Below are 19,053 nucleotides of genomic sequence, written 5' to 3'. Positions count from 1 at the left end.
TGCATAGGGGGTGGGGAAGGTTGACAAAGATAAAAAAACCTGGACATTAAAGTGGTGAAAACCAATTTTATTCAGTAATTACTAACAGTAGGGGAAAGAGCAGCGTTCCATTTCAATGCAGAGATAATTGAGCAGCTTAAAGAGAGAATAAGGGAGGGGAAAGAGCCGGAATACATGCAAAACATTTCAAAGTCTGTCAGTATAAAAGTGATTAGATCAGCTGCGTCAGCTAGCTGGCGATTATCACTGAAGTCAGGATTCTACCCTCCCACCAAGAATGGGAGATAGCAACCTTCCAGATGATTAAATTTCAAAAGAATGGCTTTCAGGTCCTTAAAAAAGATACTCCTGAATTGTAGGAAAGAACACATACGTGTCAAGGGGACAGAGGAAGGACTCACAATTGTAAGCTCTTTGTTTGTAAATGCTCCAAGAAAGGGGGTCAAGGGCCTATGGCCAGGTGGGCAGTGTTGAGTTTTCTCTGGGAGACATTTAACCGAGAGGCCCGGGGAGAGATCTGCGGTCATCCTACGAACACGACCTTATGCTGCTACAAGCCTCGCTATAGTTTGGTGGTCTCTTTTTGCTGAGGTTTGGACAAGGTCATTACGTGACAAGAGTTCTGCAGTTCTCATGATCCATATGTCATTATTAGGTAAAATCTGTTAGGTTTAAAATTAATTAGTGTAATCTCTTTGATACCTACATTGCTCCTTAACTGAGGCAATTAAAGACGAGGTGTCACAGATCTCTAAGCACTTCTAGATTCTAAAAACCCATAGCCTCAAAGGAGCACTGGCCCTCAATGCTCACCCCCACACACCTCCCCTTTCTGTGACCTAGAGAAAAAGACCAAGGCCTGATGACAAATTTTACCATCAAACTTAAGTGGCGCATGCCAACGGTTCGAAAAGGAGGCTTTTCATCCAGAGAGAACTGCACTGTCCTACGCCATCACAAACCAAACACCTTAACGAAGGTTTGAAAGAAATTCTCAGACCTCCAGATACAGGGGACAGGGGAAAACAGAAGTGCAAGAAAGAACAGCAACTGTTTACCACAAGGGCCTTTGGATAACTTCAAGAAAGCAGTTACCCAAATTAGCTACAGAAAGGCCTAAATTAACTAAAACAGTTACGATAAAACCGAAGTCCTGAGATTTTAATGTAACTCCAAATGTTAACATAGTTTCTTCATAGTACCTTCATAGTACCTTTTGAAAGCTCCCTACAAATTTATTATGGTATGGCTATAAGTACAGGTCCTGTCACTGGCTGCGTTCAACTGAAAAAAAAAAAAATAGTGCGACCACAGGTCCTGTCACTGGCTGTATTCAACTTTAAAAAAAAAAAGGGCGACTTTTTTTTTTTTTTTTTTTTTAAGACGGAGTTTCGCTTTTGTTGCCCAGGCTGGAGCGCAATGACTCGACCTCGGCTCACCGCAACTTCCGCCTCCCGGGTTCAGGCGATTCTCTTGCCTCAGCTTCCCGATTAGCTAGGATTACAGGCATGGGCTACCACGCCTGGCTAATTTTTATTTTTAGTAGAGACTGGGTTTCTCCATGTTGGTCAGGCGGGTCTCGAACTCCCGACCTCTAGTGATCTGCCCGCCTCAGCCTCCCAAAGTGCTGGGATTACAGGCGTGAGCCATTACGCCCGGCCTTTATTTTCAATGTATATGTTAATATCAAAAACTTTACATTTCTAATTTAATCCACTCATTGCAATTGTTTTTGAATGCATTCCATTTATGTATTAGTAAAATGTATTATTAAGACAAATTAAGTCAGATATTTGGATTAATCATTGAGTCTATCATTTTAGTAAAAAGCAAGCAACTTTCCTTCAGGACTAATATATTAAATAGGCCAAAACACTGACTTGTCATTTAAAAAATTTTTAAGGTCACTTCATAAGTATAAAAAACTCATGCATGGTCGGGCGCGGTGGCTCACGGCTGTAACCCCAGCACTTTGGGAGACCCAGGAGGGCGGATCACCTGAGGTCAGGAGTTCGAGACCAGCCTGGCCAAAATGGGGAAACCCCATCTCTACTAAAAATACAAAAATTAGCCAGGCGTGGTGGCGCGTGCCTGTAGTTCCAGCTACTCGGGAGGCTGAGGCAGGAAAATTGCTTGAACCCAGGAGGCAGAGGTTGCAGTGAGCCGAGAGCGCGACACTGCACTCCAGCCTGGGCGACAGAGGAGACTCCATCTCAGAAAAAAAAAAAAAAAAAAAAAAGCATGCTTAATAGTATTTATAAAATACTCGCATACATTTTACATGTTAATATTATTACGAAATAAAGTAACGTTTATACAATTATTTCAATAGCTATTCCTATTTAAGTAATAATTGGGTAAATTTAACAGCAAATACAAGAAAAAACTGCATGGCAAGCTATTTTCCTTAAAACATGATTCTGAACACTAAACGTTACAAAAACAGATACTTGCTACAACTGTGAAGGAGAAACTGCATTTCCCTATTATTACAAGAACAAAGGTTTTAACAAAAAAATTTAAGGACTCTACAGCTGCCTTATTCTTTGTTATCCCACCCCCGCCCGCCTCGGCTAACGGTTTTGGGGCCCGTTTGCTTGGTGCGTCTGGAACTCCTCAGGCGGCGGGCGTCTCGCAGGAAAAACCGCGGCCCGTACTGCGCCGGGAGCAGAAGCGCTGGTGGCCCTCGTAGGTCCCGTGGGCTGCCTCCCCCTCCTGCAGACACTCGAGGAGCCATCCGGCCGCGTCTCTCGCCGCCCGGCCCTGCCACTAGGCTGCCGCCTCCGCCGCTGCACACAGAAGGGCGAAGACCCGCCCCTGCAGGTGATTGACGGGCACTCTCCTCCAATGGTCAACGCGCTCGGCCCCGGCGGGCTGGGCAAGGGCCGCGGCTCGCGGAGGAATCTCTCTTGCCCTTTAGTCCCGGGCAAGGTGTTGCGGCCGGCGCCATTTTCTCGAGCCGCCTGTTTCGGGTGCCGCCATGTTGGTGAGGAGAAATCACCGTTACGGCCACTGTCCAAATCCCCGCGTCGCTGCACGCCGCCCGCCCGCTCCCACGCCACAGCCACCGGCGGCGAATAGAGACTAGAGCGGCAGCGCCGGCAGCGCGGGGCCGTTGCCCAGTGTTTGCAGTTAGAGCCCCATCTCTCTGGCGTGGTTGTTAATAGACTGGAAAGTCTGTGTCTGTGTCGCTCACTAGTAACCGTGAGTTTTTACCACTTCGTCACCTGTCGGCGGCGGCCGGGAGCAGGTTCCCGCAGGCGGCGCGGGGGTCTTCCCCGCGCCCCGCCGCCGCCGGCCTCGCAGACCTGCCCTCCAGCCCCGCCCCGTTCTTGACCAAACATGACAGACTCTGAACATGCAGGGCACGACAGGTCGGGAACCCTTCTTGTCTGTCTTTCTGTCGGATGAGAGGAGGGGTCTGGGGCGGCGGGAGCGGGCCGGGGCCGGGCGCCTCCTGCATGACCTAGACGTCTCTGTGTGGCTCCGTCAGTTCCATGACGCGCACCCTTATGTAAACTGCTGGATCGCGGCCGCGGGGGAGGTCGGCCCGGCCGCGCCCGCCTCCCCGAGCCGGGGTCGCTGCTCGCCGGCGCCGGCCCCGCCCCCGGCCGGGCACGTGCGAGCCCCCCGCCCCCGGGCGGGCTCCGTGTGCGCCGGGCGGCTCTCAGCGTCCCGGCTCGGTGCTGAGGTCCTGCTTCTGCCGGTCCAGGTGTCGGTGCTCCCGGCCAGATAGGACCAGCCAGGAATTTTCAGGAATGGGTGTTTTGATATTTGACTGCTTCCCGAGAACCGAGAACACCTCTAAAAAATAAACATTTGGTTTTCAGGGAAGTTTTAAGCAGCACCAAAAGGCCATCTGTTGTATACAGTCTTATCCCTTGGAATTTGAGATGGCAAGTTTCAAGTTTAATATGTTAACACAAAATACTTAGGCTTTGCAGAAACTTAGTTTAGCAGTTTTACCCTAACGGAAAAACTCCATGGATTATTCCGGCTAGCCCAATTTTCTAGATGGTGTGTATCACTTGAATATTGAGATTCTGGTTTTTTATTTTTTGCTCTGTGCCTTAAGAGGCACATTCTTGTTTCCATTCGAATTTGGGGACATTTACAAAGTATACTGTAGCATACTTAAATTTTGGTTATAATTCAAATTTTCATTCGTATATATCTTTAATAATGCGAAAGGGGGGCTTTCATTCATTAAACTTACTGAAACAAAATCCATTGCATCTGATTCTTACTTAGAATATTAATTTGAAAATCTAGAACCTCACAATTACTCCTTTGTGAATAGAAGTAATAAAAAATATACGTTTTACTATAGACTATATACATTGCTGAAGTCTTATCTGTAGTAATGTGATCGGCTTGGTAAAGCATCCTAAACACGTTTTTTAAAACCCAGAAGCAAAAATCACAAACACTGCTGAAATTTGAAATATCTAAATACCTAGCAATCTTGAGAGGGATAAAAATGGTATTTCAACAACTTCAGTATTGTAATAATAAAAGTAGATTCCCAGAGGGCACGTCAATCAAAGTGTAATAATTTTTGGAAAGTAAAATGCACTTTTAAAAATGATAAGCTTGCACTTGGCACATTTTTAATGTTTTTTTTAACGTTATCTTTTGTATTAAAAGGGAAATTCTTAGAATGGGTTGACTAATACCTTGCTCTTGAGGTATGGACAAACCAATGATGGGGTTTTGCTAATGGAGCCTAAAATCCTTTTTTTTTTTTAATATGGAAGAATATCTGTTCCCCTCTCTTAGTGCACAAAGTAACTTCTATATGGAAGTTATGTATTGTACATCATGAAAAAACAATGCCATCAAATTCAAGTATCAGAATAATTTTGCTGGTAAGGAACTGTGATGACAGACCTTTTAAAGAATTTGAAATTTTAAAATACTGGTTTAGAGGTTAGAAAACTTTAAAGAATTATTTGTAAGATATGTTAATAGGTTGGTAGTAGGAGCTAAAGATTAAGATTAGTCTATTTTATTTAAAATTCGGACTAAAAGTATTTTCTAGTGATTTCTGAAACAAAAAGGTTAGCTCCACTTTAACTTAGCCAATTGTTAAGTGGCATCATTGTGCTGAGATGAAGGAGATGGTTTATTTTTTTCATGCTTTTTTTGTCAACCCACATGAAAAACAAAACAAGTACATCAAAAACAAAGTGAACTAGAAGTCAGGAGACATTCTACAAGATCAGATCAATGGTTCTAAACCTTCCCTGGGGAACTTTTTTTCTTTAAAGTATTGGCGCTATTTCTGTTGGTCTGGACCTCAGCCTGGGTTTTAAGAGTTCTAAAAGCTCCCCAGGAAATTCTAATATGTGCCAAATTGAGAACCGCTATACTCGATCAGTGTTTCCCAATGATAGTTAATCATCAGAATCACTTTGGGGAATAAATTTTTGTTCTGCCCAGAGCACCTGAATCAGAATCTCTAGGGTATTTTTCATAGGCTCCCTGGGAAATTCGTAAGAAATTTGGGGAAAAAATGGACTAATCTGCAGGCTTCCAAAATACTGTATCTTTCCATATAATAGCTATTTTATGCTGTTATAAAAGTTTCTGTGAATTAAGTGGAGAAAAATATATGAAACTTGGTATATGGAGCTAGGCTTTGTCTCAAGGATTTTATTTATTTATTTTATTTTTTTGAGACGGAGTCTCGCTCTGTCGCCCAGGCTGGAGTGCAGTGGCGCTGTCTCAGCTCACTGCAAGCTCCACCTCCCGCCTTCACACCATTCTCCTGCCTCAGCCTCCTGAGTAGCTGGGATTACAGGCACCCGCCACCACACCTGGCTAATTTTTTGTATTTTTAGTAGAGACCACGTTTCATCATGTTGGACAGGCTGGTCTTGAACTCCTGACCTCAAGTGATCCACCAGCCTTGGCCTCCCAAAGTTTTGGGATTACAGGCGTGAGCCACTGTGCCCAGCCAAGGATATTCTTTTTATAACATTTTCAAAAATTAAGGCATATTGTGTATGCAGGAAAAAAAATGAAGCCTATGATTTATATTTACAATTGCTTTGATTTTATACAAATTAAAATATTACTGTTTATGAGAATGAGATTCTAAATGTAAATGGAATTCACAGAATGCATAATTTTTTTCTCGTTTAAAGAAATAGTCTCGCTATATGCCTAGGCTGGTCTTGAACTCCTGGGCTCCAGCCATCCTCCCATTTCAGCCTCCCTGAGTGTTGGGATTACAGGCGTGAGCCACCATGCCTGGCCTTGTACATGTTATATAGTGAACATTTTGCACAAGATTGTTTGCCAAATGAATAATTTAAAAAAATCCATTTAGTGTACTTTCCTTTAAATATTTTCACACCTGGAGTTCAAACATTGTATTTTATAAGATGCTATTAATATAAAAATACTTGTAATTCTACTTGTGGCTATGTAGAATGTAGTAGAGGACTTTTGCATCAGCCCAGAGCCTAGTTTCTAAAGGCCTTTAGAAATATATAATAGACATAGAGGGGAAAGAGTTGGGGGAAATCAGAGGGAGGTATAATTCTGGTCTCTCGTCGTTCAGTTCTTTTTCATTCAGTTCTCTCAGGCACGACTCCAGCCGCTCAGTTTCATATTTCAACTGGATGTTGACCCAGTTAAAACAATTCACAACTCCTGAAGACGAAATACTATGAGTCCCTGCTTTGGACACATCTGTAGTAGAGTAGGAAAAGATAAATATAACCCAAGTAATTGTTACAGAATTTTCTGAAATATACTAATGGTAAAAGGTTTTGTAGGGCTTGTACTGGGGAAAAAGATAATTTTTTAGCATGAACCTTTTAAGAGCTTGTGAGTCTCAAAGAGTCTTTAATTGATAGGTGATATGGATAATACTCCCCTTTGGGAGGAGGTTTATAATACATAAACAACCTCCCCACCCTTCCCTCGCAGCTTTCTGTCCTGTACTACAAGAACAACAAAACTCCAACTAGTCAGAATTGCAAGTGGTTTATGGCCCCCCATATAGATTGAAAACTTGCTAAGAGACTGCACTGGAGAACCTGAAAGGATGAGGATGGAAAAGATGATTATACTTTTCATTTGCAACAGGGCTTTCATTTGATTCTCACATTAATCCCATGTGGTAGTTAATTAAGGTAGCATTACAAGGTTCAGTGATTGTCTGAGATCTCATAAATACAACCTAGATAAGAACCCAGGTATTATTATTTTCAGTCTTGCAGTATTATTTTCCTACTTGCAATATTATCTTCACTCTTCATTAAGTTTGCAGAGCAAAGTAATGGAATAAGTTCTGGGCTTTAATCCTTGAGTAGTTTGGAATTGTAATGTGCTACATTTGAGAGAGAGCCCTTCATTTTGAATAAAACCTTGGTACTGATCCTGATCTTCTAACTTGGGTTAATGCTCTTCCCCTTTTCATGATTTTTTTCATTTGTGAAATGAAGTAGTTGCACTAGATCATTTTCAATTTTCCTTCCCACTTAAATCAATTTTAATTTAAAAAATTGCAGATGCCTTTTCTCAGATTAGAGTACACTTTTTGCTCCACACAATATCTGGTTTGTAAATTAGTATGTTCCATGGAGTAAATACCTTTCCTGACTAGCCATTAACTTACTTCTGATTCCTGAATCCACTAATTTAACTATTGTTGAAATTACTAAAGGAAATTTTTCTTTAGCAAATGTAAAACCTCATATCAGGTCTCAGGTTTGATGTTGTAAAGCACTCTGACTGTCAGGAAGACTCTTTTTTTCCCCCAACCTCTCATAAACAAATTATTTCATTCATTATAAAATTTCATTCATTACATTTTCATTCCTCAGACTTACAGTGTTTCGTCTCTGCTAAGTATAGTGTTAAGCACTGGCAAAAGAACTCTGGACACAACATCATGAACTTGCTCTCTGGGATCTTATAATCTAGTTGCAGAAACAGATTGGTAAATACATAGTATAGCACAAGTACTATAATGGAGGCCTGAACTGAGTGCTGTGGGGGTACACAGATGAAGGCTTCTGGGAGACATCATGGCATAACTAGACCTGGAGGATGAATAAAACTTTGGCCAAGTAAATACAGAGATACACGAAAAGCATGGATAAATGGCACAAGTAGGTTCAGGGATGATAAAAGTGTTAGTATGTGGAGAGTGTACAACTATTTTGGGGAATGGGGAAACGGATTAAATTTGGGGCCAGACCCTGAAGGATGTGGGGATCCCATCAAAGTCTTTTAAGCAGGAGAATGATCAGATGCATTTTTTGGTATACTACCTGGGGGATAGGAGGAAATGGACTACAGAAGGGGGGAGATCAGTAGAAGGAAGACAAGTTAGGAAGCTTTTCAGTCATTTTCATTAAACATGAAGCTTAATACATATTGTTCTAGGATCAGGAATACAGCAATAAAGAAAAAAACTTGCTGTAATGAAACATATTTTCTTGGGAGAGACAGAAAATAAACATGAAAAACAGATGTGTTCAATGGTGATAAAGCAGAAAGGGAGATGGGGAGTCAAGTGGATGTGGGGAGGGTGTTTAGGGAAGCACTTATGAAAGAGTAACATTTGAGCAAAGAGCCCTGATACAAGACAACAATCCAGACCCAAGACATTTGAGGAAAGAGCATCCATATAAAGGGAGTGGGAGATAGAGAAAGCCTGGACCAGGAATGAGCCTGGTATGATTGAGGAAAACACAAGGGATGTGGCCAGAGGATAATAAGAGAATAAATTAGAGGGGTAATAGGCAATTGTATAGGGCCTTGTAAGCCATTGTGTGGACCTTGGATTTCACTCTTGAGTGACCGGGGAGCTAATGGGGGATTAAACAGAGGAGGGACAGGATCCTCTATGGTATATGGTAAGTGAGTAGTATGGTAAATGAGGTAAATGAATAGTAAAAGGAACTGCTGTGGTAATTTAGGTAACAGATGATGATGGTTTAGGTGAAAATGGTTGGATTGTGGATATGGTTTGATTGGTGTTAGAACCAGTAGGATTTACTGGTGGCTGGATGTGGACAATGAGAGAATAGAATGAACCAAAGCTATTGTAAACGTCTAGAAATCAGATGAGGACTTGACCAAAGGCATTGGCAATGAGAAAGTAGACACCATTCATGAGGTATTTCTTAGCATTGATAGACTTGGATATAAATATCTGGAATTTTTAGCTGATTGAAATGTTAGTTGAATGATACCACTCAAGGTATGTGTGTCAAGAGGTATGGAGAAGAGCACAGAAGTTTTTGGAAACCAAGGGAGGAGAAAAGAAGGGATAGTCACAGAGCAGTAAAGAAAAATAAAGGTTAAAAACAGGTCACAGGATGTACATTATCCTAAGTTAAAATATTTTAAGGTTTGAACGAAAGGGTGCTGCAGGGTTTGCAAACTGGTGGGCTTCAGGCCTAAAATCTGCCTATACTGTTGTTTTTGCCTGACAGAATATCTTAAAATATCTGTATTTGAAAGCATTTAAGGCTTGACTTGTGCTCTACACTCCACAGTCTTATCATTCATAGTTTCTTGGCAAACTCACCACTCAAGGTGTGCCTCACTTATTTAGGAGATCTGCCTCACTAGGGTCATTTTAGGTTTATGACTCTTAAGTTTTCACCTGGACAGATTGGCTACCAAAAAGAACCTCACAGGTGGGTGACCTTGAATTCACCAGGTCATGCCATCAGTTCAGAGCGGCCGGAGAACTCTCTTCTCTTGTGCATTGATGCCCCCGGAGTTGTGAAACACAGTGGCCCTGCTTTAGTTTTTTTAGATTTAGAAACTGATCAGTGTCAGAGCGATCAGACACAGGAATGTTAATTCATGTTCAAAAATAATAACCAGGCTAGCATTTGTTTAGCACTTGCTATGTGACAGGTACTGTTTTAAGTGCTTTATATGAATTGTTTAATCCTCACAACAACCCTGGGAAATAGGTCCTATTATTAGGCACCCTTTCTACAGATGAGGAAACAGACAACAGATTGGTAAATTTCCCAAGATCACAAAGTAAGTCAGTGGGAACTCAAAGTAACCTGACTCCAGAGCCCACACTCTTATCTAAGCATATGCATTCCCATCACAAGAGAACGCCAGTTTATTCAAGTAAAATAAGAACTAGAAATTTACATCAAGAAATGTATTCTTTCAATGTAGAATGCTGAATGGAAAACCAAATTTCAATCGTTGCCTACTGAACAAGATCTTGAGATAACAACAAGGGAGTTGATTATAAATGACTAGAAGTTTTAAATGGCATCGGCGCTGATAAAGTGATAATCTCAGCTCCATGATATACTTGTCAAGCAGTTACTTACATCGATCTGCCTTCTAGGATATCCTTTCTCCTGGGTGATGCTTATATGATAGTGTTTTGTACCTTTCCTTTTTCACTGCTTCCATTGCTGACCAAACTACTCACCTCCATATTTCTGGTAGATATATTTCTTTTCATTGCATGTTAGTATCTTAAATGTAGTCCTATCTTTTGCTTGATCCTCTGGGCTTGACTTCCTAATCTATGTTCTGGTTTATGTTTTAGTTTTACAGTTGAGCTTTCTGAGGACATTCTTATTCCCAGTATCTTTTTTTGGGTGGTTGGGTTCTGGGAGGTGGTATTTGACTGCTGCTGATGTGTACCAACCAAGACAGTAGGCATTAAGTGACTAACAATAATGATTTCAGCAGATTATTATTACTCTTGGCAAAAAGCAAGCTTTCTCTATTATAAATGATTTTATATTTGTTTTGTTTTTCTTTATTTGTAATTTGAGTTCTAGCTTAACATTAATACTTCAGATAACTGTTAATACACTTTCATAAATCATACCCGCATTCTTGAATGGCAAATAAATAAATAATCAAGTTCCAAGTAGTTTCTAAAGAGAGTAAACATTAAAAGTAAACATAAAACTACGTAAAAGTCAATCACAGTCTGTTTATAAAGTTGGTATGAAAATAAAGATCCTAGATTTGGAACCCTCATGATACTCAGTATTTTACATATATCAGAGTTTGTCATTTCCATAACTTCATTTGGTAGGTAGACATATAGACAGAGAAGATAATAATATATTCATTTTATAGTTTAGGAAACAGACTTGGAAGGGCAAATAACTTGTCTAAGATGACTAAGCAGCTGAGTGAGAACCACAGCCTATCTATGGCATTCAGTTTCAGCCATCTTTCCCTTGCTTCATAAGGATAGTTACTCTGGTATCAGTTGCTGGATTGGGATTTTGGGCATTTATAAATGTTTTTATTTTGGATATTACTGAATCACAGACAATTTCATCTTAGTTAATTAAAAATTCATCTTATGTGACACTTGTCTAAATCTTAAAATATACCTTTTTCTAAATCTTAAAATATTAAAATTTTAATGTATAAGGATGTTAATAATCTTTATATTTTAAGAGACTATGAAGTCAAGTCTAGCTAACTTAGATCTGTAAGTTTTTAGCTATGGAAAGCAATTCTATTGTGTACAAGTTTCAGCCTGTGAAGGGAATTCATTGAAAATGCATAGAGATCAGAAGAACTAACACCTTTCTTGCATGGATTTTTCTTGATTATTGGCAGTTAACAATAAAATGTTATTAGATCACTGGTGCTTCTGTGTGGGGTTGAGTTTTTTATGATATCTCCTGTTAGACCCATAAGGGAGGCTGTGAGTTATTTTCTACATCCTTGGACTATATAAGATCCTCTTTTAAAATTATATTTTATATAAGCACATGAAAATGGAATGAAATAATGAATTGACATAGGAATTACCTACATATTTTAGCTGTACATTTAGTGCACAAAATATCCCTTTTTTGAATGCCAAATGGCCAAGTGTGAAAACCAATATTTGTTAAAGCTGGAGCAGAAGTCGGTATCATCATCATAGAGTAAACTTCTGGCATATGTGAAGATATGAAATGTTATCCCTGAAGTTATTATAATTTATTCTCAGAAATATTAGTAATCTTATTTTAAGAGTAGGACATTATAGTGCAGTAATGATAATTTTCTCAGTGCTGCCTGTTGCTAGATTGTTCCTATGATTGCTGTCATGCACATACAGACACTAAATTGAGGGTCACTTTCCACTGAAGTTAGTGGAATACAAAATAGGTGGAGGAACTTTCTTCCTCTAACGTCTTTATATGTGTCTGTGTTTATATGTGTGTGTATACAAATATGTATACACATACATAATATCTGGAGCAAATATGATTATGTTGTACAGAACTTTTGGAGGTTTTCCTCCTTATAAAATTCTGAAGTGGTAGAGTTAACATTCTGCTTTTAATTTATCTACAAAAAAATGTGAAGAATTCCCGAATAAGATTTTCTCATGGAAGATTCATGGATTTTGAGTCTCAGAAAAAAAAGGAAGAAAAAAAATTCATGGTATAAAATAACTAAAAATTAAATATAGTCTTTAGAAATGATTTTGTTTAGTATAATTAATACTGGTATGACAACTGAATGCAATTGAAATTATGATATAAAATTTCTATTCTGCTTTGTATTTTTGTTAAAGTTTTTATAATTGTCATCTGAAAAAGGATTTAATATTCTTCTTAAATTCATTAGCTAACTCTCTCAATATTATTACACTATTATTTGCCTATTTGAAAATTGTTACTTTCTTTCGTGCATAAATAGCATTCATAATCATTGTGACATTTTCTTCTTGCATTAATGTACATTTATACTTCATCTAATTGAGAAAATTTTAACATACAAAGTGACACAAAAAGATTTTCATTCCAAGTTTTATGTAAAACACCTCAAATTGGAAAATGAATATTCAGATACTGAGTAAATTTTTTTTTTTTTTTGAGATGGCATCTAACTCTGTCACCCAGGCTGGAGTGCAGTGGTGAGATCTTGGCTCACTGTAACCTCTGCCTCCCGGGTTCAAATTATTCCCCTGCCTTAGCCTCCTGAGTAGCTGGGACTACAGGCCCACAACGCCACGCCCGGCTAATTTTTGTATTTTTTGGTAGAGACGGGGTTTCACCATGTTGGCCAGGCTGGTCTCCAACTCCCAACCTCAAGGGATCTGCTGGCCTCAGTCTTCCAAAGTGCTGGAATTACAGGTGTGAGCCACTGCACCTAAATGACATACTTGAAAAAATATTCTCGGGCCGGGTGTGGTGGCTCACGCCTGTAATCTCAGCACTGTGGAAGGTTGAGGGTGGATCACCTGAGGTCAGGAGTTCAAGACCAGCCTGGCTAACATGGTGAAACCCCATCTCTACTAAAAATACAAAAATTAGCTGGGTGTGGTGGCATGCGCCTGTAATCCCAGCTACTTGGGAGGCTGAGGCAGGAGAACTGCTTGAATCCAGGAGGCGGAGGCTGCAGTGAGCAGAGATTGCCCCACTGCACTCCAGCCTGGGCGACAGAGCGAGTCTCCGTCTCAAAAAAAAAAAAAAAATTCTCACTTTCTGTTGTTGTTGTTGTTTGTTTAATGATTAATAGATGATTTATTTAAGCAAGAATACATAGTCATCATTGCCAGACTTAATATGACAGGTTAAATGTTGGACCCAATTTTCCTTCCCAGATAAGTTTTTCTTTCCTATCCCTGTCAGTTTTAAAAACATAATACCAGAGGAAGAGGGGCCCAATTCCACACAGAGCTCCCAAGAGTGAGTTTTTAGGAATGGGTCTGAAATTAGGAAAGACACTTGCTGATCTTGCATAGGTCCAGGGAATCAAGGCAGGGTTTTCCATGAGCCCTCGGCAGTTAGGGTAAGCAGGTTTCAGCCAGGCTCTTAATGGTCAACCACTTGGCTTGCGCCCGCTGGGTTTCCAAAAATATGTCCTATTCGGCTGGGTTGAGGGCATAGTGGCCAGGGGCGAAGGAGTATACTTTGGGAACGACATCTTGGCGACCCAGCGCACAACTCACTTTTTTTTGGAAACAAGGTTGGCTCTGTCTTCCAGACTGGAGTGCAGTGGCGCAATCTCGGCGCACTGCAACCTCCGCCTCCCGAGTTCGGGCGATTGTCCTGCCTCAGCCTCCCAAGTAGCTGGGACTATGGGCGCACACCACCACGCCCAGCTAAATTTTGCATTTTTGGTAGAGACGGGGTTTTGCCATGTTGCCCAGGCTAGTCTTGAGCCTCCTGGGCTCAAGTGATCTGCCCGCTTTGGCCTTCCAAAGTGCTGGGCTCATAGGCATGACACTGTGCCTGGCCAGATTTTTGTTATACTGTTTAGATATGATGGTAACTGAATGATCATGCAATCTCTGACCATGTGACATTCAGGGATACCAAAAATGACTTGAGATGGGCCAAGGCAGAATTGGAGAAGCATACTTTGGCTGAATACTTAGGCCAAAGTATAATTTGGAACATTTCTTTTAAAAAATCTACTCCCCTATGCCCCCCACTTGCAGTACCTTACAATTACAGTTAATCTAGTAGCAGATACTGGATTGGGATATTAGGTATTTACAGACCAAATGCCCATTGGGATATTACTAGGTAACAGGCAGTTTCACTCTGGTTCATTGTAGATTCATCCAGTAAGCATTTCTAGAGAACTGCTATATGAAAATATTGTGGAAAGTATCAACTTTTTAAACTTTTGATGTCATGACACCTAGAAGATTATTTTCTGATACTCATATTCTCAGGGAATTTTGTTTTCTGAGATTTGTTTCTGTGGAATTTCTAGTTCCCCAGTCTGCACTGAAAGCCTAAATCAAGAGGATAATTTGAAAGGTAATGAAAGTAAATCAATTCTAGCTTAGATACCCAAGAGAGTAAATGAAATATAAAAATAATAACTTTTAAAATGTCTCAAAAAAAGCTATGGCAAGCTAATTCAGTTTGATTTATTCATGCAATAGTCTGTCTCTGCTTATGACATAAAGTATAATATATTTTAGGAATAGTGTGGTTTTCTTCATGATGTCAAACATACAAGCTTATGGATATATTTAAAAATTCTTAATTTTCTAGATTAATGTTCAGCACTACTTCTTCCATCTTGCATTGGATGGGGGCAGATAATTAATAATTATCAGATATTTTCTTACCAAAAACAAATTTGTTGGAAAAAAAATTTTTTTTTTGAGATGGAGTCTTGTTCTGTCGCCCAGGCTGGAGGTGCAGTGGCTCGATCTCAGCTCACTGCAAGCTCCACCTCCCGGGTTCACGCTATTGTCCTGCCTCAGCCTCCCACATAGCTGGGACTACAGGCGCATGCCACCACGCCCGGCTAATTTTTTTGTATTTTTAGTAGAGACAGGGTTTCACTGTGTTAGCCAGGATGCTCTAGATCTCCTGACCTCGTGATCCGCCTGCCTTGGCCTCCCAAAGTACTGGGATTACAGGCGTGAGCCGCCGCCCCCCGGCCGTTGGAAACATTTTGAAGGAACTCTTTGTAAATAAAATACATGGCATGCCTTTCTGTTTTACTATACAGTTGCTGATTTATCCTTTAGTTGGTTACTTTGAATCATCATTAACATCTGTTGTCACCATAATCCCTGTGATCACTAGATGTCATACTCCATTTTATGTTTTATTGTTGCCTTGGGGAGACTTTGAGAGTATGAGAGGTGTTCATGCAGACTGCTGCTGAGTGTTGCATAGAGATGGAATAAAGTACAAATACCTTCAGGAACAGACTCCAAACTTGGTCTATTCCAGCTTCCTTTCATTTTTTTTTTTAAACCTATTCCAGATAATTTTTCATTGGTATTCTCTGAAGGAAAATAGAGAAATTTCCTCTTAGAATCCCTTCTCCTTGGATTTGTAACCTTTCCCAGTTCATTTCTGTGGAAGTACTTGTAGTCCAGCATAGTAATTCTATTCAGATATGTATAGTTCAGTTAAGTCACGAAGGGAAAGGAAGCTTTCGTTGAGGGCTATCTACTAGGTGGTACAGTGCTAGGTAATTAACTTTATCTCAATCCTTAAACAACTCTGCAGTGGTAAGGGTGATTAATTCATCCCATTTTGTAGAGAAGGAAACTGAATGTTAGAGGGATGGCATAATTTGTTCATGTTCATATAGGTAGTACATTGGGAAGCAGAATTTGAACACAGATCTTTCTGATTCTAGAGCTTCGTGTTCTTCTACCTTGCTATGATGTTAAGTAATTAGTTTTAACATGCCATTTAAGTTTAAAGCCTTAAGTAGTCCTTTTAAGAAATCTTTTGTTGCTGGTTATTCTCATTTAACACTCCTATTTTAATTTCCAGGTTCAGGTGACCTCACTTTGCCAGAACCGTGGGTCTTCATGAAATAAGAGATTTCATTTGGTTTTTGTTTTGGTTTGGATCTTCTCTAACTTTAGGTAGAAATTGCTGTTAGGGCAATCACCTACCTCACTATATTCCACTCTCTCTTCTGGATATTGGTGCTCAGCCCTTTTTTGAACTGCAAACCTTATTAATAAAATAGTTTTCATTCTTTGAGCGTTCCTCTTCTCACCGCCCACCCCCCCGCCACCACCACCCTACTGACTTTGATGAGCTGAACTGAACCACTCTTTTTTTTCTTTTTTTTTTTGAGACAGAATCCCGCCCTGTTGCCCAGGCTGGAGTGCAGTGGCACAATATCGGCTCGCTGCAACCTCTACCTCCCAGATTCAAGCGATTTCTGGCTAATTTTTGTAGTTTTAGTAGAGACGGGGTTTCACCATGTTGGCCAGGCTGGTCTCGAACTCAAGTGATCTGCCCACCTCAGCCTCCCAAAGTGCTAGGGTTACAGGCATGAGCCACCCGTGCCAGGCCCTGAACACTTTATTTTTCTTTTTCTTTTTCTTTTTTTTTGAGATGGAGTCTCTTGCTCTTGTCGCCCAGGCTGGAGTGCAGTGGCGCGATCTCGGCTCACTACAAGCTCTGCCTCCCGGTTTCATGCCATTCTCCTGCCTCAGCTTCCCAAGTAGCTGGGATTACAGGCGCCCGCAACCACGCCCAGCTGATTTATTGTATTTTTTAGTAGAGACGGGGTTTCACCGTGTTAACCAGGCTGGTCTCGATCTCCTGACCTTGTGATCCGCCTGCCTCGGCCTCCCAAAGTGCTGGGATTACAGGCGTGAGCCACCGCGCCGGCCCTGAACCACTCTTCATCAACTTATCTGGGACCCTGAAATGAAATAGGGTGACCCATTTTCTAGCTTTATATGATTTTCTGGCTTCATATGGTTAAATATTTTTACCGTTTTTTGTTTGTTTTGTTTTGTTTTGTTTTTGAGACAGGGTCTCTGTCACCCAGGCTGAAATACAATGGCCCAATGACAGCTTACTCTAGCCTCGACCTCCCAGGCTCAGGTGATTCTACCACCCCAGCCTCCAGAGTGGCTGGAGCCACAGCCACGCACCTAACACCTGGTTCATTTTTGTATTTTTTTATAGAGACGGGGTTTTACCGTGTTGCCCAGGCTGGTCTCACACTCCTGGGCTTGACCAGTTCACCCTCCTTGGCCTTCCAAAGTGCTGGGATTATAGGCATGAACCACCGTGCCCAGCTTTTGAAAAACCTGTACAATAAAAAGTTTGGACTAATGTTCTTTGAGCCCTTAAAAAAATGCTATTCAATTAAAAAAAAAAAAACCTATAGTGTCTTATAACTCCAAATCCCGTACTGTTACCCAACTGGTCTGCCCTGGTGACCACCATTTCCTGACAAGCATTCATATCACTCCTGAGGAATTGAAGAGATTCACATTTATGACCCAGCGGCACTGGCTTGTCTCAGCTCCTATAGTGTCGCACTGTGTTCTGCACAGAAGTTGTGCCCATCCTGTTCCTTTGTTTGCAGAGGCCCCTTCCCCATCCCCTGTCTCTCAGGCAGACTCCTCATCTCAGTTTATTCACGACTTCCTCAGGGAAAGCCTTCCACACTTCCCTGACGGATGACTTTCCCCTGTTGTGTGTGCTCACAGCACCATTTACCTACTTCGTATACTTGTGTGGTTATTTTATGTTTGTTTGTGTGATTCTTTGATTGGTGTCTGTGCTGCCCCAAGATTAAAAACTTCATGAGAGAAGAAACCATGTCTTTTTCTTGTTTTCGTTTGCCATTGTATCCCCCCTGAGAACATGGTGAATAAATACGTGTTAAATGAATGAATGGCCTTTTTTTTTTTTTTTAGCTGGAAGGACATAAAATTCTTACATACATATAGTTTTTAAGAATTATGGCTCCATATATTTTGGATTTCATCTCTGGATTAAGTCAGAATGTCAGACAATTGTGTACTTGCACAGTAGTACTTTGTTCCTTTACATAATTGTTTTTTCTTAATTGAACTTTGGTAGTGTGCCCTTGGCTCAAATTGGCATATGCTGTAAGCAATAAAATGTTGCATTGATTGTATGGACACTCTTGAGGACAGTGTCTGCCATATCAAGTACTATCCATTATATCAGGTAATATCGTCATTATGAGGACCCAGAGGAGAAATTTCTCTCTGATCTTACTCCCAGAAAAAAAAGTGTGCTTTTCTTGAGCAACTGGTCTGTTTTTGTCTCGGAAGCACTGTTGTCTTAGGCCTAACTTTTGTTTCCTGAAGCTCAAAGCCAGATTTGTGACTGACATCTAAAAATTAGCTAGGGGTTTCTGGCATACCCTGTGTAAGCTAATCTCAGTTTTAGTTTCATCTTAATCTCTAGAATTTTAACTGTGATTATGTGATTATTTACATATTTTATAGTTTGTTCAATAAAATACTTTTTTTTTTGGAACAGAGTCTCACTCTGTCGGCCAGGCTGGAGTGCAGTGGCACGATCTCAGTTCACTGCAATGTCTGTCTCCTGGGCTCAAGCAATTCTCCTGCCTCAGCCTCCTGAGTAGCTGGGATTATAGGCATGTCCCACTATGCCTGGCCAATTTTTGTAGTTTTAGTAGAGACGGGGTTTCACCATGTTGGCCAGGCTGGTCTCGAACTCCTGACCTCAGGTAATCCGTCCGCCTCGGCCTCCCAAAGTGCTGTGATTACAGGCATGAGCCACCGCGCCAGGCCTCAATAAAATATTTTATAAATACCTTTAAGGAATAATACAAACACCACCA

At 40.8% G+C, this 19,053-nt stretch overlaps 1 protein-coding gene across 1 annotated transcript in view; it reads left to right on the top strand.

Annotated features, from left to right (window-relative positions):
• The first annotated feature begins 2,532 nt into the window (after positions 1–2,532).
• Positions 2,533–19,053, top strand: part of ZC3H6 (zinc finger CCCH-type containing 6) — a 60,487-nt gene continuing 43,966 nt past the window's right edge. The window contains exon 1 of the mRNA XM_063789421.1: positions 2,533–3,374. Coding sequence (XP_063645491.1) covers positions 3,343–3,374 — 32 coding nt within the window. The 5' untranslated portion in view covers positions 2,533–3,342. The remainder of the gene's footprint in view (positions 3,375–19,053) is intronic.

Source organism: Pan troglodytes, chromosome 12 (assembly GCF_028858775.2).
Source record: "Pan troglodytes isolate AG18354 chromosome 12, NHGRI_mPanTro3-v2.0_pri, whole genome shotgun sequence".
In the NCBI taxonomy this organism is placed as follows: Eukaryota; Metazoa; Chordata; class Mammalia; order Primates; family Hominidae; genus Pan; species Pan troglodytes.
The sequence above is the reverse complement of the archived record's forward strand: the minus strand, read 5'-3'. Positions and strand labels throughout refer to the sequence as shown.